Genomic DNA, 17,313 nt, shown 5'->3' on the forward strand with positions numbered 1-17,313 from the left:
ACTTTTGGCTTTTTTCTGTGTATGTGGTACTGAGGAATAGAAGCCAGGCCTTCGTGCATGCTAGACAAGCACTGTATCACTAGGCCTAAGTCCTGGCCCTCTTCCTTTCTTTTTTGGTGTGGATCCCGGGGATTAAATTCTGGGCCTGAGTGCTTTCCTGGAGCTTTGTTCCACTGGAGCTTTACTTTCCGGCTTTCTTTCTTTCTTCCTCCTCCTTTTTTTTTTTTTTTTTTTTTTTGTAGCTAATTGGAAATTAGAATCTTACCAACTTTCCTGCTTGGGTAAGCTTAGAACTCCAGTCCTCAGATCTCAGCTTCCTAAGTAGCCAGAATTATCAATCCGGAGACCTTTTTTTTTTTTTTTTTGGCTATCCCTTCATGTACCCACCTAGAGGTGGAGGAGTAAGCAGACCTCGGGGTGGGGGTGAGGATAATAGAAGAATGTTCTAGAGTAAGTTGAGGGTCTGGCACTTAAGGATTCTGTAGGCCAGAGGAGATTAAAAAAAACCATAATCCACTCCACTCCACTCCACTCCTAGGCGGTCAGGGACCCACCCTGACGGCTGAGCCGCTTAGAGACCAGACTGGGAAGGGGTCGGCAGCAGTTTCCGAGGCGGTCCGGGAGGAGCCGCCCCTCCCCCACCCGGGGAGAAGTTCGGAGCCACTCAAAGAACTTTCTCCTGATTGGAGGGCGCGGGGCTGGGGGCAGGGGCGTGGGGCGGCGGGGTCCCCCGGGGCAGGGCGGCCCGGGGCCATTGAAGACGCGGCACCTGGGACCGGCTCGCCCGCAGCTGCTCCTTCCCGCGGATCGGGACGTGCCGGTTCGCCTTCGCTCCTGGCATCTTCTTCGCGCCATGACCCCCAAACGCCAGTCGTCCATCCTGCCTCAACCGAAGAAAGCTAAGCCGAGCCCCGGCCCGAAGCCCGCGGACACCTCGTCCTCTTCCGGCCTGCCCAAGGGAGGTGAGTCCCGCGCGCGTCGTGCGGCCGTCCGCGCCGTGCCAGAAGGGACTCGGGGCCCGCGCCGCACTCCCCCGAGGGGCGCCGGCCGGCCGACGGCCCCGCGGCCCCGCGCTGCGGCCCGGCTCGCCTCCCCGGCCCCGGCGCCGGGCCTCAGGCCGCTCCTTCGCCCGCCATCCCCGGCGGCGCGGCCCGCGCCGTGCGCCGCGGTCGCCTCCGCGCGCGCCTCCCGGCCCCCGGAGCGTCACGTGGCCGCCGGGTTCCCACCCTCCCCGGCCGCGGGGCGCCGACGCGCGCTTCCTGCCCACCTGGCCGGGCGCGGCTCCGCAGGCGGCCTCGCCCCGCGCCTGGTGCCCCGGGTCTGCCGCCTCCTCTCAGCCATCCCCTCCGTCCCCACGGCTGGGACGCCGCCTGGGGGGCGGCGGCGTCGACTTTTTGCTAGTTGTTTTGGAGATCAAGGCTCCGACCTTTCTTTCTTTTTAAATTTCCAGGCTTTCTTTTTTAGCCAGGATTCGTCAGATCGCGGCCTCCTCGCTAGGATTCCAGGCGTGAGCCGCCGAGGCGCGGTCACTGCTTGCAGGCCTAGGCCTCTGAGCTTCAGCTCCCTTGCATCGACACTCTCCCCTTGTGACCCCGATGACCAAAAATGACTCCACCTGGCAGCGCCCTGCCTGGCTCTTTTTCTCTTTTGGGGGTCGACCCTGCACCACTCGGGAGCTCTTTTGGCCCAAGGCTAGCACTCCGCCGCTTGGAGCCACGGCGTCACTTCAGGCTAGGGCTCCGCAGTCTAGCGGGGCTGTTCTGGGATCTTCTCAGGTAGAGATTGGGAAAGCAGCGACTTGACAGAAAGGGGGAGTTGCACCGTGGAAGGGTCCTGTATTTCAGAGCCATCTTTTGGACTGTCTGTGGCTGGTGACATCCCTCAGCTTTCAAATGGCATACGGAGGCGACTTACCATGTTGTGGTGCTTCCAGGAAGGGAAACCTATGTCCTTGGGCCTCGGTCATGCTTGCTGAGACTGACCTCTAAGGAAAGTGTCTGGCATGATTGACATAATTATGTGTGTGTTTGTGTAATGGGGCTTGAACGCAAGGCTTCAAGCTCTCGCGTGGCTTTTGTGTGTGTGCACATGTGTGTGTGTGTGTTCAGGTGTGCCACTCCTAGAGCTTGAGCTCAGGGCCTGGGCACTGTCCTTGAACTTGTTTGGGCTAAACCTCTTATCACTTGAGTCCCACCTTTACTTTGTCTTTTTGCTGGTTAATTGGAAGTAATTGAAAATTGGGAAATCTCAGTATTGGCTGATTTTGAAGCTCAGTCCTCAGATTTCAGTCTCTTGAGTAGTGCCGGGGTCTTCTTGAGTGCTAAATGTCTTGTGATCAGCAAAGACAGTGGGTAAACCCTCCTGGTCTTGTACTTAGTTTTGTACTTAGTTTTAGTCACAGTTCTTTGAGGCTTGTGGGCCTGATGACCTTCCAGACACTGTTGTAGCGTGCTTATATGTAATCTCTCAGTTCTTAAACAAGTAGCTTATCACTTGTATCTCCATTTTAGATGAGAAAGAGTTTAGCTGAGATGTGGTAGGGAAAAGTCGAGGTACTCTAGGTGTCCTAGTTCAGACTTCCCTGCTGGAAATGTAGCTTAGTGATTGATAGTGTTTCTCTAGCATGCCTGAAGCCCTGGGCCCTGGGTTCCCTTCCAGTACCACATAAACAGAAAAAGCCAGAAATGGTTAAAGAAGCTAAGGGACAGTAGTACCCAGGACGCGCGCACGTATACACACATACATACACACAGACACACACAATCCCACACACACACAATCCCAGCAGCCTCTGGGGTTCTCATCTTCCAAGGAAGCCAGTGAGCAGGAAGAGGAAGGAATTCTGAGCGAGGTGAGAGATCCAGAGAAAAAGGCCCAGGGCTAGGCGTGTTTGGGGGGTGGGGGGGAAGAGGCGGCAGCCATACATGTGCTCACTGCCTGAATGGGCCCAGGCCTGCCTTGGCCCCTCCCTTGTTTACTGGCTCTCTGGCCCTTTTGCTTTCTCTTTCTCTTCCACTTCCTGGAATTCATCTGGCAGGGTGGGAATAGAGCCTTGAAGCCCTCTGCTGATCACAAGGCATTATTAGAGGGTTCCTCCCGCCTTGGAAGGCAGGTGGGTCGAAGATACCAACTTGTGGAGTGGGCTTCACAGAAGGAATTTTCAGCATTTAAAGTTGAGTGGTCTGGGTGCAAGTGAGTAAGTGAGCTGAGCCCCTGAGCTCAGGCCTCAGTGTGGCACATACACGCACACAGACACATACAAAATTGAACATTTAGTAGTAGAATGCTTGCCTACCATGCATGAGTCCCTGAATTTGATTCCTTTGTACTACATAAACAAATAATAAAAATTAAAAAAAAAAGTAGTTGAAGGCTAGCCAGCACCTGTGGCTAGCCCAAGCTGGCAAGTCCATGAGACTTATCTCCAGTGAACCACCGGAAAACCAGAAGTAGCACTGTGGCTCAAAGTGGTAGAACACTAGTGTTGAGCAAAAGAGCTCAGGGACAGTGCGTAGGCCCTGAGTTCAAGCCCTATAACTGGCAAAAAAAAGAGCTTTGCAGGGAAGTGGATGAATCTAGAGCAAATCATGTTGAGTGAGACAAGTCAAGACCAAAGGAACAAAAGGCACATGGTGTCCTTAATCTGTGGCTATTAGATCCAAACAATACAAGAGCGAGGACTCAATATTTGTGTACCCAATGCTATGGACATGGTATTGGAAATATAAACATAACTATATAGACATAAAAACCTATGACTCTAGACGTGTTTTATTACATGGATTAATATGTATTTATGACATACAAACTCAGCCTAATTTTAATTATGCTCTAAAATCTAAGTGCCAGTGATTGTATGTAGAGATTCCCTTTTTGAATACTTGTTTAACACATCATTTGAAATATGATGTAAAAGCAATGTTTATAAATTCTTTTTTTTTTTTTTCCCCCAGTCCTGGGCTTGGGCTCAGGGCTCATCACCACTTCCTCAGCACCACTTCTGGCTTTTTGCTATGTATGTGGGGTACCGAGGAATCGAACCCGGGTCTTCATGCATGGTAGGCAAGCACTCTACCACTAGGCCAAACTCCTGGCCGTATACATTCTTTAATTTAAAAATAAGAGCTGGGCATGGTGGCTCAAACCTGTAATCCTAGCTACTCAGGAGGCTGAGATTGGAGGGTCGATGTTCAAAGCCAGCCCAGGCACTAAAGTCCATGAGACTCTTCAGTTAACCACCAGAAAACTGGAAGTGGCTCTGTGGCTCAAGGAGTAGGGCGCAGTAGTCTTGAGCTGAAGAACTCAGGGACAACACAGGGCCAGAGTTCAAGTCCCATAACCAACAACCACAAAAAAGTAATAAAATTAAAGGCCAGACATCGAGTTCAACCTGGGCAAAGTTACTGAGACCGTGTCTCAAACACAGCAAAGGTTTTGAGTTGGGCTCTGTTGGATCAGGCCTATAATCTTAGCTAATCAGGAGGTTGAAGGCCTGAGGATTGCAATTTGAAGCCAAGCTCATTCAAGCCTTAGGACTCCTTTATGTCCCCTGTTCCCCAGACGAAACAAAACAGCAATTAGGTGAGGCCTCAAGTGGTAGAGCACTTGTTTAGTATGCTCTCTAGGCCAGAGGTCCTGGTTTCAGTCTCTGGTACTGCAAAGAAGAAAGGTGGGGGGGGGGCGCGCATGCAGTTCAGGTGTAGTTCAATGATGCAACCTAGGAATGCACCATTAGATCCATCCTCAGCACCACCAGAAGTAAAAGTCAGAAAAGCTACTGGATCAGAATCTTGGTTCTACTTTTTATAAGATATTTTGGGGTATGGTTTGGTCTTAAGGGTGTTTGCCTGGCATTCATAAAACATAGATCTTTTTCCAGTAACTTAAAAATTTATCAGTGAAGTGAGGATATTAAGACTTAACTGTGCATGTGCGCGCATGTGTTTTGCCAGTCCGAGGCTTGAGCTCAGGGCCTGAGCACTGTCATTGAGCTTTCTTAAGGCTAGTGCTCTACCACTTGAGCTCCAGCACCACTTCCAGCATTTTTCTGTGTATGTGGTGCACTCTACCCCTAGGCCAAACTCCTGGCCCTATAACTGTGTGTTGTGAAGATGAAAACTGCACCGAGTTACCACAGCCTATGACTCGTATGCTCCAGTAGTATGGAAAAGGAAACACTGCTCATAAGAGCTGATTGTGGATTATAAAATTACTTGGGCCAGGAGTGTGGCCTAGTGATAGAGTGCTTGCCTAAGTATATACAAAGACCCGGGTCCGATTTCTTGGTACCATATACACAGAAAAGCCAGAAGTGCTGTGGCTCAAGTGGTAGAGTACTATTAGTCTTGAGAAAGCCTAAGGACAGTGCCTAGGCCCTGAGTTCAAGCCCCAGGACTGGCAAAAAAAAAAAATGACTTTTCGTTTGTTTATTTTTTTGTGGGTCATGGGGCTTGAACTCTGGGCCTGGCTCTGTCCCTGAGCTCTTTAGCTCAATCCTACCGCTCTACCCCTGGAGCCACAGTGCCACTTCTCATTTTCTATTGGTTGGAGCTAAGTCTCCTGGCCCAGGCTGGCTTTGAACTGCGATCCTCAGAGCTCAGCTTCCTGAGTAGCTAGGATTTTAGGCATGATCCACTGCACCCGGCTTTTATTTTAATCTTTTTTGGGGGCTTGGACTCTGGGCCTGGGTGCTGTCCCTGAGCTCTTCAACTGTCCCTTCTCCTTGTGCCACATTACTACTTCCGGTTTTCTAGTGGTTAATTGGAGATGAGTGTCACAGTCTTTAGTGCTGGGCTGGCTTTGAACTATGGTATTCAGATCTCAGCCTCCTGAGTAGCTAGGATTACGGATTTTTTCTATGTGTGTGGTACCAAGGAATTGAATCAACCCCATATCTTTGTGCATGCTAGGCAAGCACTCTATCACTAGGCCAAACTCCTGGCCCGATTGTGGAGTCTTTTTCCTTTATGCTTGTGCATGTGTATAGCTGTGTGTACATTTGTGAATGTGTGCATCTGCATATGGGCACCTGCATATGGGCATGTGTGTGTGTGCTGGTACTGACACTTGAACTCAGGGCTTGGGTGCTGTCCCTGAGTTTATCCCTTAAGGCTAGTGCCCTACCATTTATGTCACAGCACCACTTCTGCATTTTGACTGGTTCATTGGAAATGAGCATCTCATGGGAACTTTTCTGCCTGGGCTGGCTAAGAACTGTGATCCTCAGATCTCAGCCTCCTGAGTAGCTAGGATTACAGGGGTGAACCACTGTGCCAGGCTTGCTTTTGATTATTATTATTATTTTTGGATACAGTTGTCTCTAGCACATGCTGTTAGGGGAACTCTAGAAAACTGGTTCTGATTGAATTCAGTGACATAATAACCTAACCTACATTGGTGATGGTGAAAATAGCTACATCACTGAAATCAACAAAGGCTACAACTCCTTTTGTCCTTTCCCTTTCCCCCAGGGAACAAGTTGTCAAACATTTACTATATCAATTTAGTACTGCTAATAATTTTTTATTTTTCTTTCTTTTCTTTTTTTTGCTAGTGCTGGGGCTTGAACTGGCCTGATCTCTTGGGCTTTCTCAAGGCTAGAGCTCTACCACTTGAACCACAGCACCACTTCTGGCTTTTGCTATGTATTTGGTACTGAGGAATCAAACTTGGGTCTGTGTGCATGCTAGGCAAGCACTGTACCACTAGGCCAAACTCCTGGCCCCTGCTAATAATTTTTTTTAGCCTTCAGAGATGTGGGCAGTTAAGAGATGGTGGTAGGAGAATTTCAGTTTACCTACATATAGGGAGGGATCCTATCTCAAAAATTAAAAGAAGGAGGTGGAATTTGTATTTGAGAATAAGTCTCTTAGTATTCTGGATTTGAAGTAGCATTCATAGAAGACACTTGCATTCTGTGCCATTTATTTAATTTCTTTCTTTTTTCTTTTTTTGCCAGTCCCTGGGGGCTTGAGCTCAGGGCCTGAGCACTGTCCTTGTGCTTTCTCAAGGCTAGGGCTTTAACCACTTGAGCCACAGCACCACTTCCGGCTTTTTCTATGTATATGGTACCGAGGAATCGAATTGACCCCCAGGTCTTCATGCATGCTAGACAAGCACTTTACCACTAGGCCAAATTCAGCCTTTCTTCTTCTTTTTTTCCCAGTCCTGGGGCTTGAGCTCAAGGCTTGAGCAATGTTCTTGGACTTTCTCAAGGCTAGAGCTCTACCACTTAAGCCACAATGCCACTTTTGCCTTTTTTATGTTTGTGGTACTGAAGATTCGAACCCAAGTCTTCGTGCATGCTAGGAACACACTCTACCACTAGGTCCACTAGCTTTTATCTATCACCCTGGTCTGTCATAAACATTTTAAGTCCCCGTTTAAGAGAACCGATAGTTCTTGCTGGAAGGCAAAAGAAAAGAAAACAAAACAGAAGACAACACTCACTTCTGGTTAAATACATCCAGGGAGAGATTTCTGGCTTTTTGTGATCAGGTGCTGGATGAGGCCGGGGGTGGGGAGAGAGCACAGCCAGGTCATTAGCTGGACAGCAGCATTGGAACAGGACCTGCCTGGGACCTGCCACGCGCCATTCCCGGGGCTTTTTACCTCTGAGGCAGGTCTTGCTGGCCCTGTGCAGCCTTTCTCTGTGAGGAAACTTAGTTCTCATGTGCAGTTGCTTCTGACCAGCAGTCAGTGTGGTTTCCTGGGCGCCCTGAGCTGGGTCAGGAGGAGTGGGGACCAAGTGGGGGGTGTGTCCCCCCCGGCTTTCGGGGGGCCTCCGCGTTTATCATCTGCAGCAAATGGATCCGGAGGGAAGTGAGCTGACCTGCCCAAGGGGTCTACAGCCACCCGGACGGGGTCGAGCCAGAAATGGCACGCGCCGGCCGGGCTGTGTGTGCAAAGGAGCTGAGAGCCTCGGCTTCCCTCTCTGGAACGGGGGGGCCACGGTGTCCGGGGGCCGAGGGCTGGTCCCGGGCGGGTGGATCGCAGACTCCGGTAGGAATCCAGGCCTACGCGTTCAGGGGGGCGGCAAGCACCCCTTCCCGGCGCCTCGCGCCGCCAGGCATTGGGGAAGCCACTCCGCCACCACGTGACGCGCAGGCGTGAGCGGGGGGGGGGGGCGCTGCCCGGTGAGGCCCCGCCCCTCGGGCCGCCGCGCTCCCGGCGCGCGCCAATGTCCCGGGTCGGGCTGGGGAAAGGGGAAAGCGGGGGAGGGGAGCGCGGAGCCTGGGGCCGGCCCGGACGTCGCCGCTCGCCTTCCTCCCGCCTCTCCGCCAGGCCCTGTGTCTGCTCGCGGAGGCTCCGCCCCCTCCTCCCGGCGCTGCGGCCAATGGGGAGGCGGCGCGAGCCCCTCTGGCCGGGGGCGGGCCGTGCGCACGGCCTGGCGCGCCTGCGCCCTGGTGCCCGCCCCTCGCCGACAGGAGGAGGAGGAGGTGGAGGAGGAGGAGGAGGAGGAGGAGGAGGAGGCGGTCGGGGAGAGCAAGCAGCAAGCCGGAGCGCGGAGCGCGAGTGAGGGAGCGAGCCGCCTGCCGTCGCCGCCGCCCGCCCGCCCGCCGCCGCCTCCCCTCCGCACGCAGCAGCCCCGGGCCGGGGCACGGCGCGCCGCCCCCGCCGCTTCCTCGGCGCCAGGCCGCGCGGGCAGATCGAGCCAGCGAGCGAGGGGGAGGGCGACCTGCGAGCGGGCGATCGAGCGGGCGATCGAGCGCCGGGAGGAGGCGGCCGGACCGAGCGGGCGCCCGCGCGTGTGGCGTGAGGGGCAGCCGCCCGCCCGCCCGCCCCTTCGCCTTCCCTCGCCCCCTCCCCGCGCCCCCGACCGCGGAGCGGCACCATGTCGGCGCCGGCGGCCAAAGTCAGTAAAAAGGAGCTCAACTCCAACCACGACGGGGCCGACGAGACCTCAGGTGAGCGCGGGCGCGGCGGGGGCCGGCCGCGCCGCCATCTTCGCCCCGGGCCGCGGCGGCCGGCGGGGCGCGCGGGGGCTCCGGGGGGGCGCGGGGCGCGCGGCCGGGCGGGGGCCCGCGGCTCGGCGCCTTCTCCCCCCTCTTTTTGTGCGCGGCGGGGCCGGGGGGCCTGGGTGGCGCCGCGGCGGCGGTGGCGGGCGGCGAGGCGCGGGCGCTGCGGCCTGCGAGGCGCGGGCGGGCGGAGGAGACCCCCCCTTCTCCCCCCTCCCTCGCCCGCCCTCCCCCTCCCTCCCGAGAAGCCTCTCTTTATTGTGCTCCGCCATGATGCCTCGCTCCCATCAGCCGCCGCCGCCGCCGCCGCCACATGGTGCGGCCGGACGCGGCCCGGGGCCGGGCCTCCCGCGCCGCCCTCCTTCCCGCCCGGCCTGCGGCGGCAGCGCAGGCCTCGGCGTCCGCGGCCGGCCTCGGCGGGGCCCGGGCGCCGCTCGGGCGGGGTGGGGGCGCGGTGAGCACGCGGCCGGCTCGGGGCGGCGGGGATGCTCAGGCCCGGGCCCCACGTGGCCCCGCCGGCCGGCCGCCCCGAGGGTGGAGGGGCGGCCGTGGGGCCCCTAGCCGGGGAGGCGCCCGACGGGGGGCCGCGGACCCCCCAGAGCCCGCCGGAAGTGCCCCGCGCGGCCAGACCGAGTCACGGCCGCCGGGCTTCGCGGGGTTCGCAGTCCGGGAGGCACAAAAGGGCCCGGACTCGCATAGGCCCCGCTTCTTCCCCGCCCTCGGTGCCCCCGCGGGCCGGGCTGAGAACGGTCGGACTGGAGCCCGGGCCTGAGAAGGCAAAAGTTGCGCGCTGTTGACGTTGTGCGGGCTGCCGGGGCCCCTTCACTGCCCCCGGGCACCGAGCAGCTCCCAAACTTGTTGTGAACGGGAATTACCGACCGGAGAGGCGGCGGTGTGGTGATGTGCGTGGTTCCGGTCGTCTCAGGGCAAGGGCGTGTGATAAGGAGCATAAATAAACGGAAAGGTTTTCATGAGGTTTCTCACCTGCCGCAGCTGAAGCCGTAACATTTTGCGAGACATTCCCCGAGCAGCTAGCGGATAACTGGAAATTGTGGGAATGGTCCCTGAATGAAAAAGTAATTTGTCAGCTGCGTGCCTGAACACGTGGAGGGCGTGCGTGCCTGTAGTAGGCACTTTTTCCTCTAACGGCTTTAGAGTACTGTTCACATAGCCATGCTTCAAAACACTAGTTATGATTAGCATTGAGTTTTATACTCCCCTTCCCCCCCTTTTTTTTTGCAGAAAAAGAACAGCAAGAAGCAATTGAACATATTGATGAAGTACAAAATGAAATAGACAGGTAAAGATACTCTTAGAGAAGTTTTCTGAAATCCATTTAACGATTCCATGATCAATGAAACTGTCAAATCTGTTCACCAAAGAGAGTTTATATGAATGTACGTAAATACATACAGAGCTGTCATATCTGAAAGTATTATGTATATCCAATGTTATTTTTACTGCGAAATAATTTGTACGGTTACAACCAGGTTTTGATGAAAGGGCTTTCTCCTTCAATGGATGCTGTATGTTTTTATTCATTTTTTGCCAGTCCTGGGCTTGAACTCAGATTAGGGCCTGAACACAGTCCTGCTTTCCTCAAGGCTGCACTATTTGAGCCACAGCACCACTTCCATCTTTTCTATGTATGTGTTACTAAGGAATCGAACCTACGTGTTTGCATGCGAGGCAAGCACTACCTCTAGGCCACACTCCTTACCCCCGGTTTTTATTTTGGAGGTAGTGTCTCCCCATAATAATACAGGCTGCCCTTGCCCCCTACTTGTGTTCTTACTTTTCAGCTCTCACAAGGTGAGACAGTTGAGCGTGCCTTCTGAGTTGGGGATGTTTGTAGTACAGTAGTGGATTGCTTACCTGGAATGAACTAAACTCTAGGTTTAGGCTCCCAGGACAAGAGAACAAAACCCAGCAACATTCATTGGGGCATCAGAATTAGTGGCTTTAACTTTGTTAGTTGATCACGTTTATTTAGAATTTCTTCTTGAAATTGGAGCTTTGCCCAGAAATGAGGGTTTTTTTTTCCCCCTTGTTTGTTTTTTGTGCCTGCCCCAAGTCTTGAACTCAGGGCCCGGACACTTTTGGGACATTTTTACTCGAGTTCATTGTTCTGCCACTTGGGCCACAGTTCCACTTCCAGCTTATTACTGGTTAATTGGAGATAAGAGTGTTATATACTTTCTGGTGCTTGCTTCAAGTGCTGATTCAGATCTCACCTTCCAAAGTAGCTAATATAACCATGAGCCACCATGCTACAGGCTTGGTACTTTTAATGTCCTGTGTTACAGTGATTGATCCCTGAGTTGAGTTGTGCCTGGTAATAAGATTACTTGTAGCATACAGTGTTACTAAGGTATTCATAAGAATTGTCCCATTGGGGGCTGGGAATGTAACTTAGTGGTAGAGTGCTTGCCTAGCATGCATGAAGCACTGGGTTTGATTCCTCAATACCAGATAAGCTTGAAAAAGCCAATAGTGGCACTGTGGCTCAAGTGGTTGAGTACTAGCCTTGAGCAAGATAGAAGCTCAGGGACAGTGTCCAGCCCCAGGACTAGGGCGGGGTGAATTATCCCCCTTTTTCATTGCTTACTGGTAAATGAAAGTTCTGCCATATTTTAATTACTGTCTATACAATACCTAGTTAACGTGGTTAGTTTTTGTGCAGTCCTAGGGCAAGTAAAACCATTCTACAATTCTGGGCCACTGACATCTGGCAGGTAACCACTATTGTCTACATGTGTTTTCATTTGCTTTAGACTTAATGAACAAGCCAGTGAGGAGATTTTGAAAGTAGAACAGAAATATAATAAACTTCGCCAACCATTTTTTCAGAAGAGGTCAGAATTGATCGCCAAAATCCCAAATTTTTGGGTAACAACATTTGTCAACCATCCACAAGGTATGTTGTGGGGCAGAGCATTATTATAGGTGGGTTGAGTTGAACAACCTTCATAAGAACTTAATCCAATATATGCTGGGTGCAGGCAGAGAGCAAAGCTCTCCTTGAAGTCTTAGCTAAGTTCGGCTACTTGACGAAAGCGTTACAGCCAACACAAGTTTTGGCTTGGTTGTGTTACTTATGAGCAGGGAGATCTAAGGTGCTCACTCATTTGGAAAAGTCTATGACGGGCTAACGGGTCACTGAGGTGGTGGAGGTTTGCCTGATGTGCAGTTTCCTGTGCAGTGTCTGCGCTGCTGGGGGAGGAGGATGAAGAGGCGCTGCATTACCTGACCAGAGTGGAAGTGACAGAATTTGAAGATATAAAATCAGGTTACAGAATAGATTTTGTAAGTATTCATAGTTTTGTTTACTAGTGTGGAGATTAATTGGAGATGTGATTAGAAGAGTTATTACATTGATTCAAATTCTTCACTCTTTTACAGTATTTTGATGAAAATCCTTACTTTGAAAATAAAGTTCTCTCCAAAGAATTTCATCTGAATGAGAGTGGCGATCCATCGTCAAAGTCTACTGAAATCAAATGGAAATCTGGAAAGGTATGTCCTTTTAAGGAATTGTTAGATCCGGCATTGGCTCATGCCTGTAATCCTAGCTACTCTGGAGGCTGAGGTCTGAGGATCCAGGTTCAAAGCCAGCCTGGGCACTAAAGACCAGGAGACTCTTATCTCCAATTTAAACTTTGTACATTTGGACTCTGGGCCTGAGCACTGTCCCTCAGCTCCTCAGGCTTTATGGATTAGTAGTAATTGTTTTATCAGTTGCATCTCATTTTAAGTCTTGTTTTTCAGATAGGGTGTCAACACTTACTTGGCCTGGGGTAGTGGGGAATTCTCAGACAACCATCCTTTTACCTTACCTCCATCTCCCTGGCAGTATTACAGAAGTTTGCCACCATACCAATCTCTTAAACTTTTTGTTAACAGTTTTTGTGCAAAGTTCTTGGATTGGGTTTTTACTCGGCCTTGAACTCATGATACACAGGCACAATCCTGGGGTTTCAGGTGTGCCACCATGTCCAAACTGTGTTAATACTGTTAGTTGCTCAAGTAGAACTGAGTTTATGAAGTCTCACTTAACTCCTTGTAAACCTTTGTGAGGACTTGGCTCCACTCTGCATCTTATTTGGTCCTTGTAATCAATATAGTGCACTGGAGGATCTTTTCTCCTCTAAATTGTAGGAAACTTAGGGCTCCCAAAGAGCTGATAAGAGTTCCCGGTTTTTATTTAGGATTTGACAAAGCGCTCCAGTCAAACGCAGAATAAAGCCAGCAGGAAGCGGCAGCATGAGGAGCCAGAGAGCTTCTTTACTTGGTTCGCTGACCACTCGGATGCTGGTGCAGACGAGTTGGGAGAGGTCATCAAAGACGACATCTGGCCAAACCCATTGCAGTACTACCTGGTGAGCCTTGGCCTGCCTCTCTTCCCACGGTGTTGTCAGCCGCACTGTGTGAGAGTCAGGGCTTGAGGGACCTTCCTCTTTTAAAGGTTCCTGACATGGATGATGAGGAAGGAGAAGGAGAAGAGGATGACGATGACGATGAAGAGGAGGAAGGATTAGAAGATATTGATGAAGAAGGGGATGAGGATGAAGGGGAAGAGGATGAAGATGACGACGAAGGGGAAGAAGGCGAGGTAAACAAAATGGGCTACATACCAAAAGATGCTAGTTAAAAAAAAATATCTCACCGCAGTACTTTGGGGTCTCACACCCAATGCATTAGGACAGACAGCACTGGTTGGGTATGTGTAGAGGCTGTTGTGTTGTTCTACATCAGGGAATATTTGAGAAACTCAAGGTATAGTTATTTTTCTGTAGGCTTTCTGATTTGGGGAGGGAAAAAGGCAGTTGACCACCACTATTCCGGTCCAGCTCATTGTGCGCCACCACCCCAGTCCAGGACGCTGTCTGTGACCTGTTGCTCACAGCTCCAGGCTTTTTCAGTGGCTTAATGGAGATGAGACTCATGAACTTTTCTGATGAGGCTGGCATTGAACCACAGTTCTCAGATCTCTGCCTCCTGAGTAGTTGGGATTATGGGTACGAGCCACCAGCTGTCCTTTGGCTATCACTAACTTTGTGCGGGCTTGGCTTTGAGCTCATGATCTTCCTGCTTCAAGCCTCCCAAGTGTTAGGATTACTGGCATGTGGTGTACTTGGCCCATTTCATGTCTGCCAGTTTATCTTTTCACCTAACTAGTGCTTTAAAAAAGTCAAAAAACTGAGCTGAGAATGTGGCTTAGTGATAAGAGTGCTTGCCAAGCATGAAGCCCTGGGTTTGTGCTTCAGTATTACATTAACAGAAGGGGACAGAGGTGATGCTGTGGCTTGAATGAGCAAAAGTAGTTCACAGCCTCAACTGGCAAATAAACAAGTTTTACACCTGATCAAGTTCAATAATATATCCTAAATCCCAAACCATATTGTGCTTTGGACAAACTCCTGGACTTGATCTCTTTCCTCATCCTTTCCAGTTGTGGGCTTAGAACCTCTTCTGACTTTGAGTTGGCCTGGCGATGGAGCCATGCATGCCCCTAATACTTTTGGGGGGGGGGCAGTTCTGGGGCTTGAACTTGCACCTGAGCACTTACCATTGGGCTTTCTTGAGACTAGAATTCTACGATTTGAGCTCAGGGCCTGAGCACTGTCCTTGGACTTTCTCAAGGCTAGAGCTCTACCACTTGAGCCTCAGCACCACTTCTGGCTTTTTTCTATGTATGTGGTACTGAGGAATTGAACCCGGGTCTTCATGCATGCTAGGCAAGCACTCTTACCACTAGGCCAAACTCCCGGCCCCCCACTTCCAGCTTTTTTTATGTGGTACCTCGGAATTGGAACCTGGTCTTCATGCATGCTAGGCAAACGCTCTACCACTAGGCCAAAGTCCTGGGGTCCTCTCCCCAGTACTTTTTTTTTTTTTTTTTTTTTTCAGTTGTGGGACTTGAATTCTAGGCCCGGGGTACTGTCCCTGAGCTCTTTAGCTAGCTCAAGGCTACTGTCCTACTCCTTTAGCCAATGTCCCACTTCCCATTGTGTAGTGGTTAATTGGAGATAAGACTCACCTTCTTTAATGCCCAGGCTGGCTTTGAACCTGGATCCTCAGATCTCAGCTTCCAGAGTTGCTGGATTACAGGCATGAACCCCTGCACCTGGCTTATAAATTGCAGTTCTTAGATCTCAGCCTCTTGAGTTAGCTAAAGCAGGTCCTCCTGTTCTACTTAATCTAAGCTTTGGCCCTCAGTCAAACAGGTTATTTTTGATTGTCTGGTATGAAATGTGCTCAGTGACTTCATAGTGCTAGTTTATCTGAAATAGCATTTCTGGGTCTGTTGCTTTGGTGTAGAATAATCGTTTAGGAAGCTGGACCACACCATAACATTACTATGCTTAGGTTCTATGGGTTCAATGTGCTTAATTAATTAGCCTTGATTAACTGCTTACTTTTTATTTCAGGAGGATGAAGGAGAAGATGACTAATAAAAAAAACACTGATGGATTCCAACCTTTTTTTTTTTTTCTTTTTTTTTTTTCTTTCTTTTTTTTTTAAATTTTCTCCAGTCCCTGGGAGCAAGTTGCAGTCTTCTCCCCCTCTGTGCTCAGTTCCCCTGTTCTTGAGGTCTCTTTTCTTAACACCATGGTTCTCAATTTATTGGGGGGTGGGAAGCAATACCTTGCTCAGAATACAATGGGAAAAGAATTCACACACCTGTGTTCTAAATTCATTTTTATCCCTTTCTGTCTCAACAAAAACTATGGAATCAACACCACCACCACCTGCTCTGTGGGAAACGAAAAGCCTCCGGTTCCTTTGCTCTGCCAGAGGCACCAGGCCCTGTGTAGTAGTGCATAGATTCTAGCTTTTTTCCCTTCTTTCTCTGTATATTGGGCTCAGAGATTACACTGTGTCTATGTGAATACGGACAGTTAGCATTACCAACATGTATCTGTCTACTTTCTCTTGTTTAAAAAAAAAGAAAAAAAACTTAAAAAAAATGGGGTTATAGAAGGTCAGCAAAGGGTGGGTTTGAGATGTTTGGGTGGGTTATGTGGGCATTTTGACAACATGGCTTCTCCTTTGGCATGTGTAATTGTGATGTTAACGGACATCCTTGCAGTTTCAGATGACACTTTTAAAATAAAATTCTAATGATGACTTGAGCCCTGCCACTACGGGAGATCAGCAGACCCTGTAGGATCTGATTCGGAATTGACTTTCTCTATTGTAATTTTGTTCATTTATTTTTAAATTTTCTTTTGTTTTCACTGGAAAGGAAAGATGATGCTCAGTTTTAAACGTTAAAAGTGTACAAGTTGCTTTGTTACAATAAAACTAAATGTGTACACGAAGGGTTTGATGCTTTTCTCTCAGAATGGACATACTTGGTCTGACCTTCCAAGTTTGACTTGTATAATAACGTCCGTGTCAAACTGTCCCCCTAACTTCGTATTTTTTGATACGCACTTTGCAGGATGACCTCAGGGCTATGTGGATAGAGTTTAAGGGGATTTAAATCAATGTCTTAATGTCTCCCTAACCACGAAACATTGCTGCCTCTGGTTAATCATGTCGTTTGGGTTACTAGAACCTCAAGATGGAGAGTTCCAAGTTGTACCCTTGGTTTTTTATCTCACTGGCATTTTTTAAAAATGGGGCTTTCTGTGTGTGGTTGAGACATCACCTGCCACCACCACCGTCACGTGGATCTCTCGCTCTGAGGCCTCTCCTCACGCCACCTCTCCTTGGCTGTGTGTCTTGGTTGGCACAATTAAATGCAGCGCAGAAGAATGGTTCCGGGTAAGAAGCCCATGTGGGTGGGTAGGACGACTTCCTTGTTTCTTCCATCCAGGGTGTGGAACTTATGGCTCTGGAGTGACTGGATCTGGGTGGGAGAAATAACTGCCCAATGCCATCCCACAGAGAAGCTGCCAGGTGCAGAAACCTTTTAATGCTGTAAAATATAGCTGAAATAATTAAATGACACTTTTTCAGAGGTGAATTAATGGACAGCCTGGTCAGGTTGGAAGCTTTGTGATGTATAAAACTTTATATAAATGGAACTATTCCATCAATAGGCAAAAGTGTAACCAAAACCTGTCTAGATGGATTAGTATGTAATTTCTGCAGAGGTCTCTGTTTAGTAAATACATCACTGTATGCCGGTCAGGAATCATGCTCCAATAAAGGAACATAAAGATTTTTTTTTTGGACTGGGGTTATTCTCCTTGTTTTGCACAGAAATGTTAACTTGGTTTGAACTTGAGTGATAAGTGAATGGTGAGGGAACCTCACGGTCACGGTGGTGGATAGTGCAGGTGTTCTAGGTAGACGCTGCATTGTGTCGGTGTGCAAGTTTTCTTTTTGAAATGATTTGGTTCTC

At 50.3% G+C, this 17,313-nt stretch overlaps 2 protein-coding genes across 3 annotated transcripts in view; one reads left to right on the top strand and one right to left on the bottom strand.

The window, feature by feature from the left end:
• The window catches only part of Dync2i2 (dynein 2 intermediate chain 2), a 26,863-nt gene extending 26,008 nt beyond the window's left edge, over window positions 1-855 (bottom strand). Inside the window, exon 1 of the mRNA XM_090329394.1 lies at window positions 555-855. Coding sequence (XP_090185520.1) covers window positions 555-855 — 301 coding nt within the window. The remainder of the gene's footprint in view (window positions 1-554) is intronic.
• Set (SET nuclear proto-oncogene) lies at window positions 816-17,143 on the top strand. Of its 2 annotated transcripts, none has more exons than XM_090330789.1 (8): window positions 816-962; window positions 10,200-10,257; window positions 11,732-11,874; window positions 12,160-12,263; window positions 12,360-12,473; window positions 13,166-13,336; window positions 13,423-13,569; window positions 15,389-17,143. In XM_090330789.1, the coding sequence occupies exons 1-8, from the start codon at window positions 854-856 to the stop codon at window positions 15,410-15,412; spliced, it is 870 nt and encodes a 289-aa protein (XP_090186915.1). In that variant the 5' UTR covers window positions 816-853; the 3' UTR covers window positions 15,413-17,143. The 2 variants fall into 2 exon arrangements, with proteins under 2 accessions (XP_090186915.1, XP_090186916.1); XM_090330790.1 differs by lacking the exon at window positions 816-962 and adding an exon at window positions 8,482-8,906.
• Window positions 17,144-17,313: the final 170 nt, after the last annotated feature.

Source organism: Megascapheus bottae, chromosome 3, assembly GCF_031878675.1.
Source record: "Megascapheus bottae isolate mThoBot1 chromosome 3, mThoBot2.hap1, whole genome shotgun sequence".
NCBI lineage: Eukaryota > Metazoa > Chordata > Mammalia > Rodentia > Geomyidae > Megascapheus > Megascapheus bottae.

Bases quoted from the DNA above. Each gene is read 5' to 3' on its own strand.
- Set (XM_090330789.1), top strand. From the start codon at position 854: ATGACCCCCAAACGCCAGTCGTCCATCCTGCCTCAACCGAAGAAAGCT. The intron at 963-10,199 runs GTGAGTCCCGCG...TTTTTTTTGCAG, and splicing joins TTCCGGCCTGCCCAAGGGAG to AAAAAGAACAGCAAGAAGCA. The intron at 13,570-15,388 runs GTAAACAAAATG...TTTTTATTTCAG, and splicing joins ACGAAGGGGAAGAAGGCGAG to GAGGATGAAGGAGAAGATGA.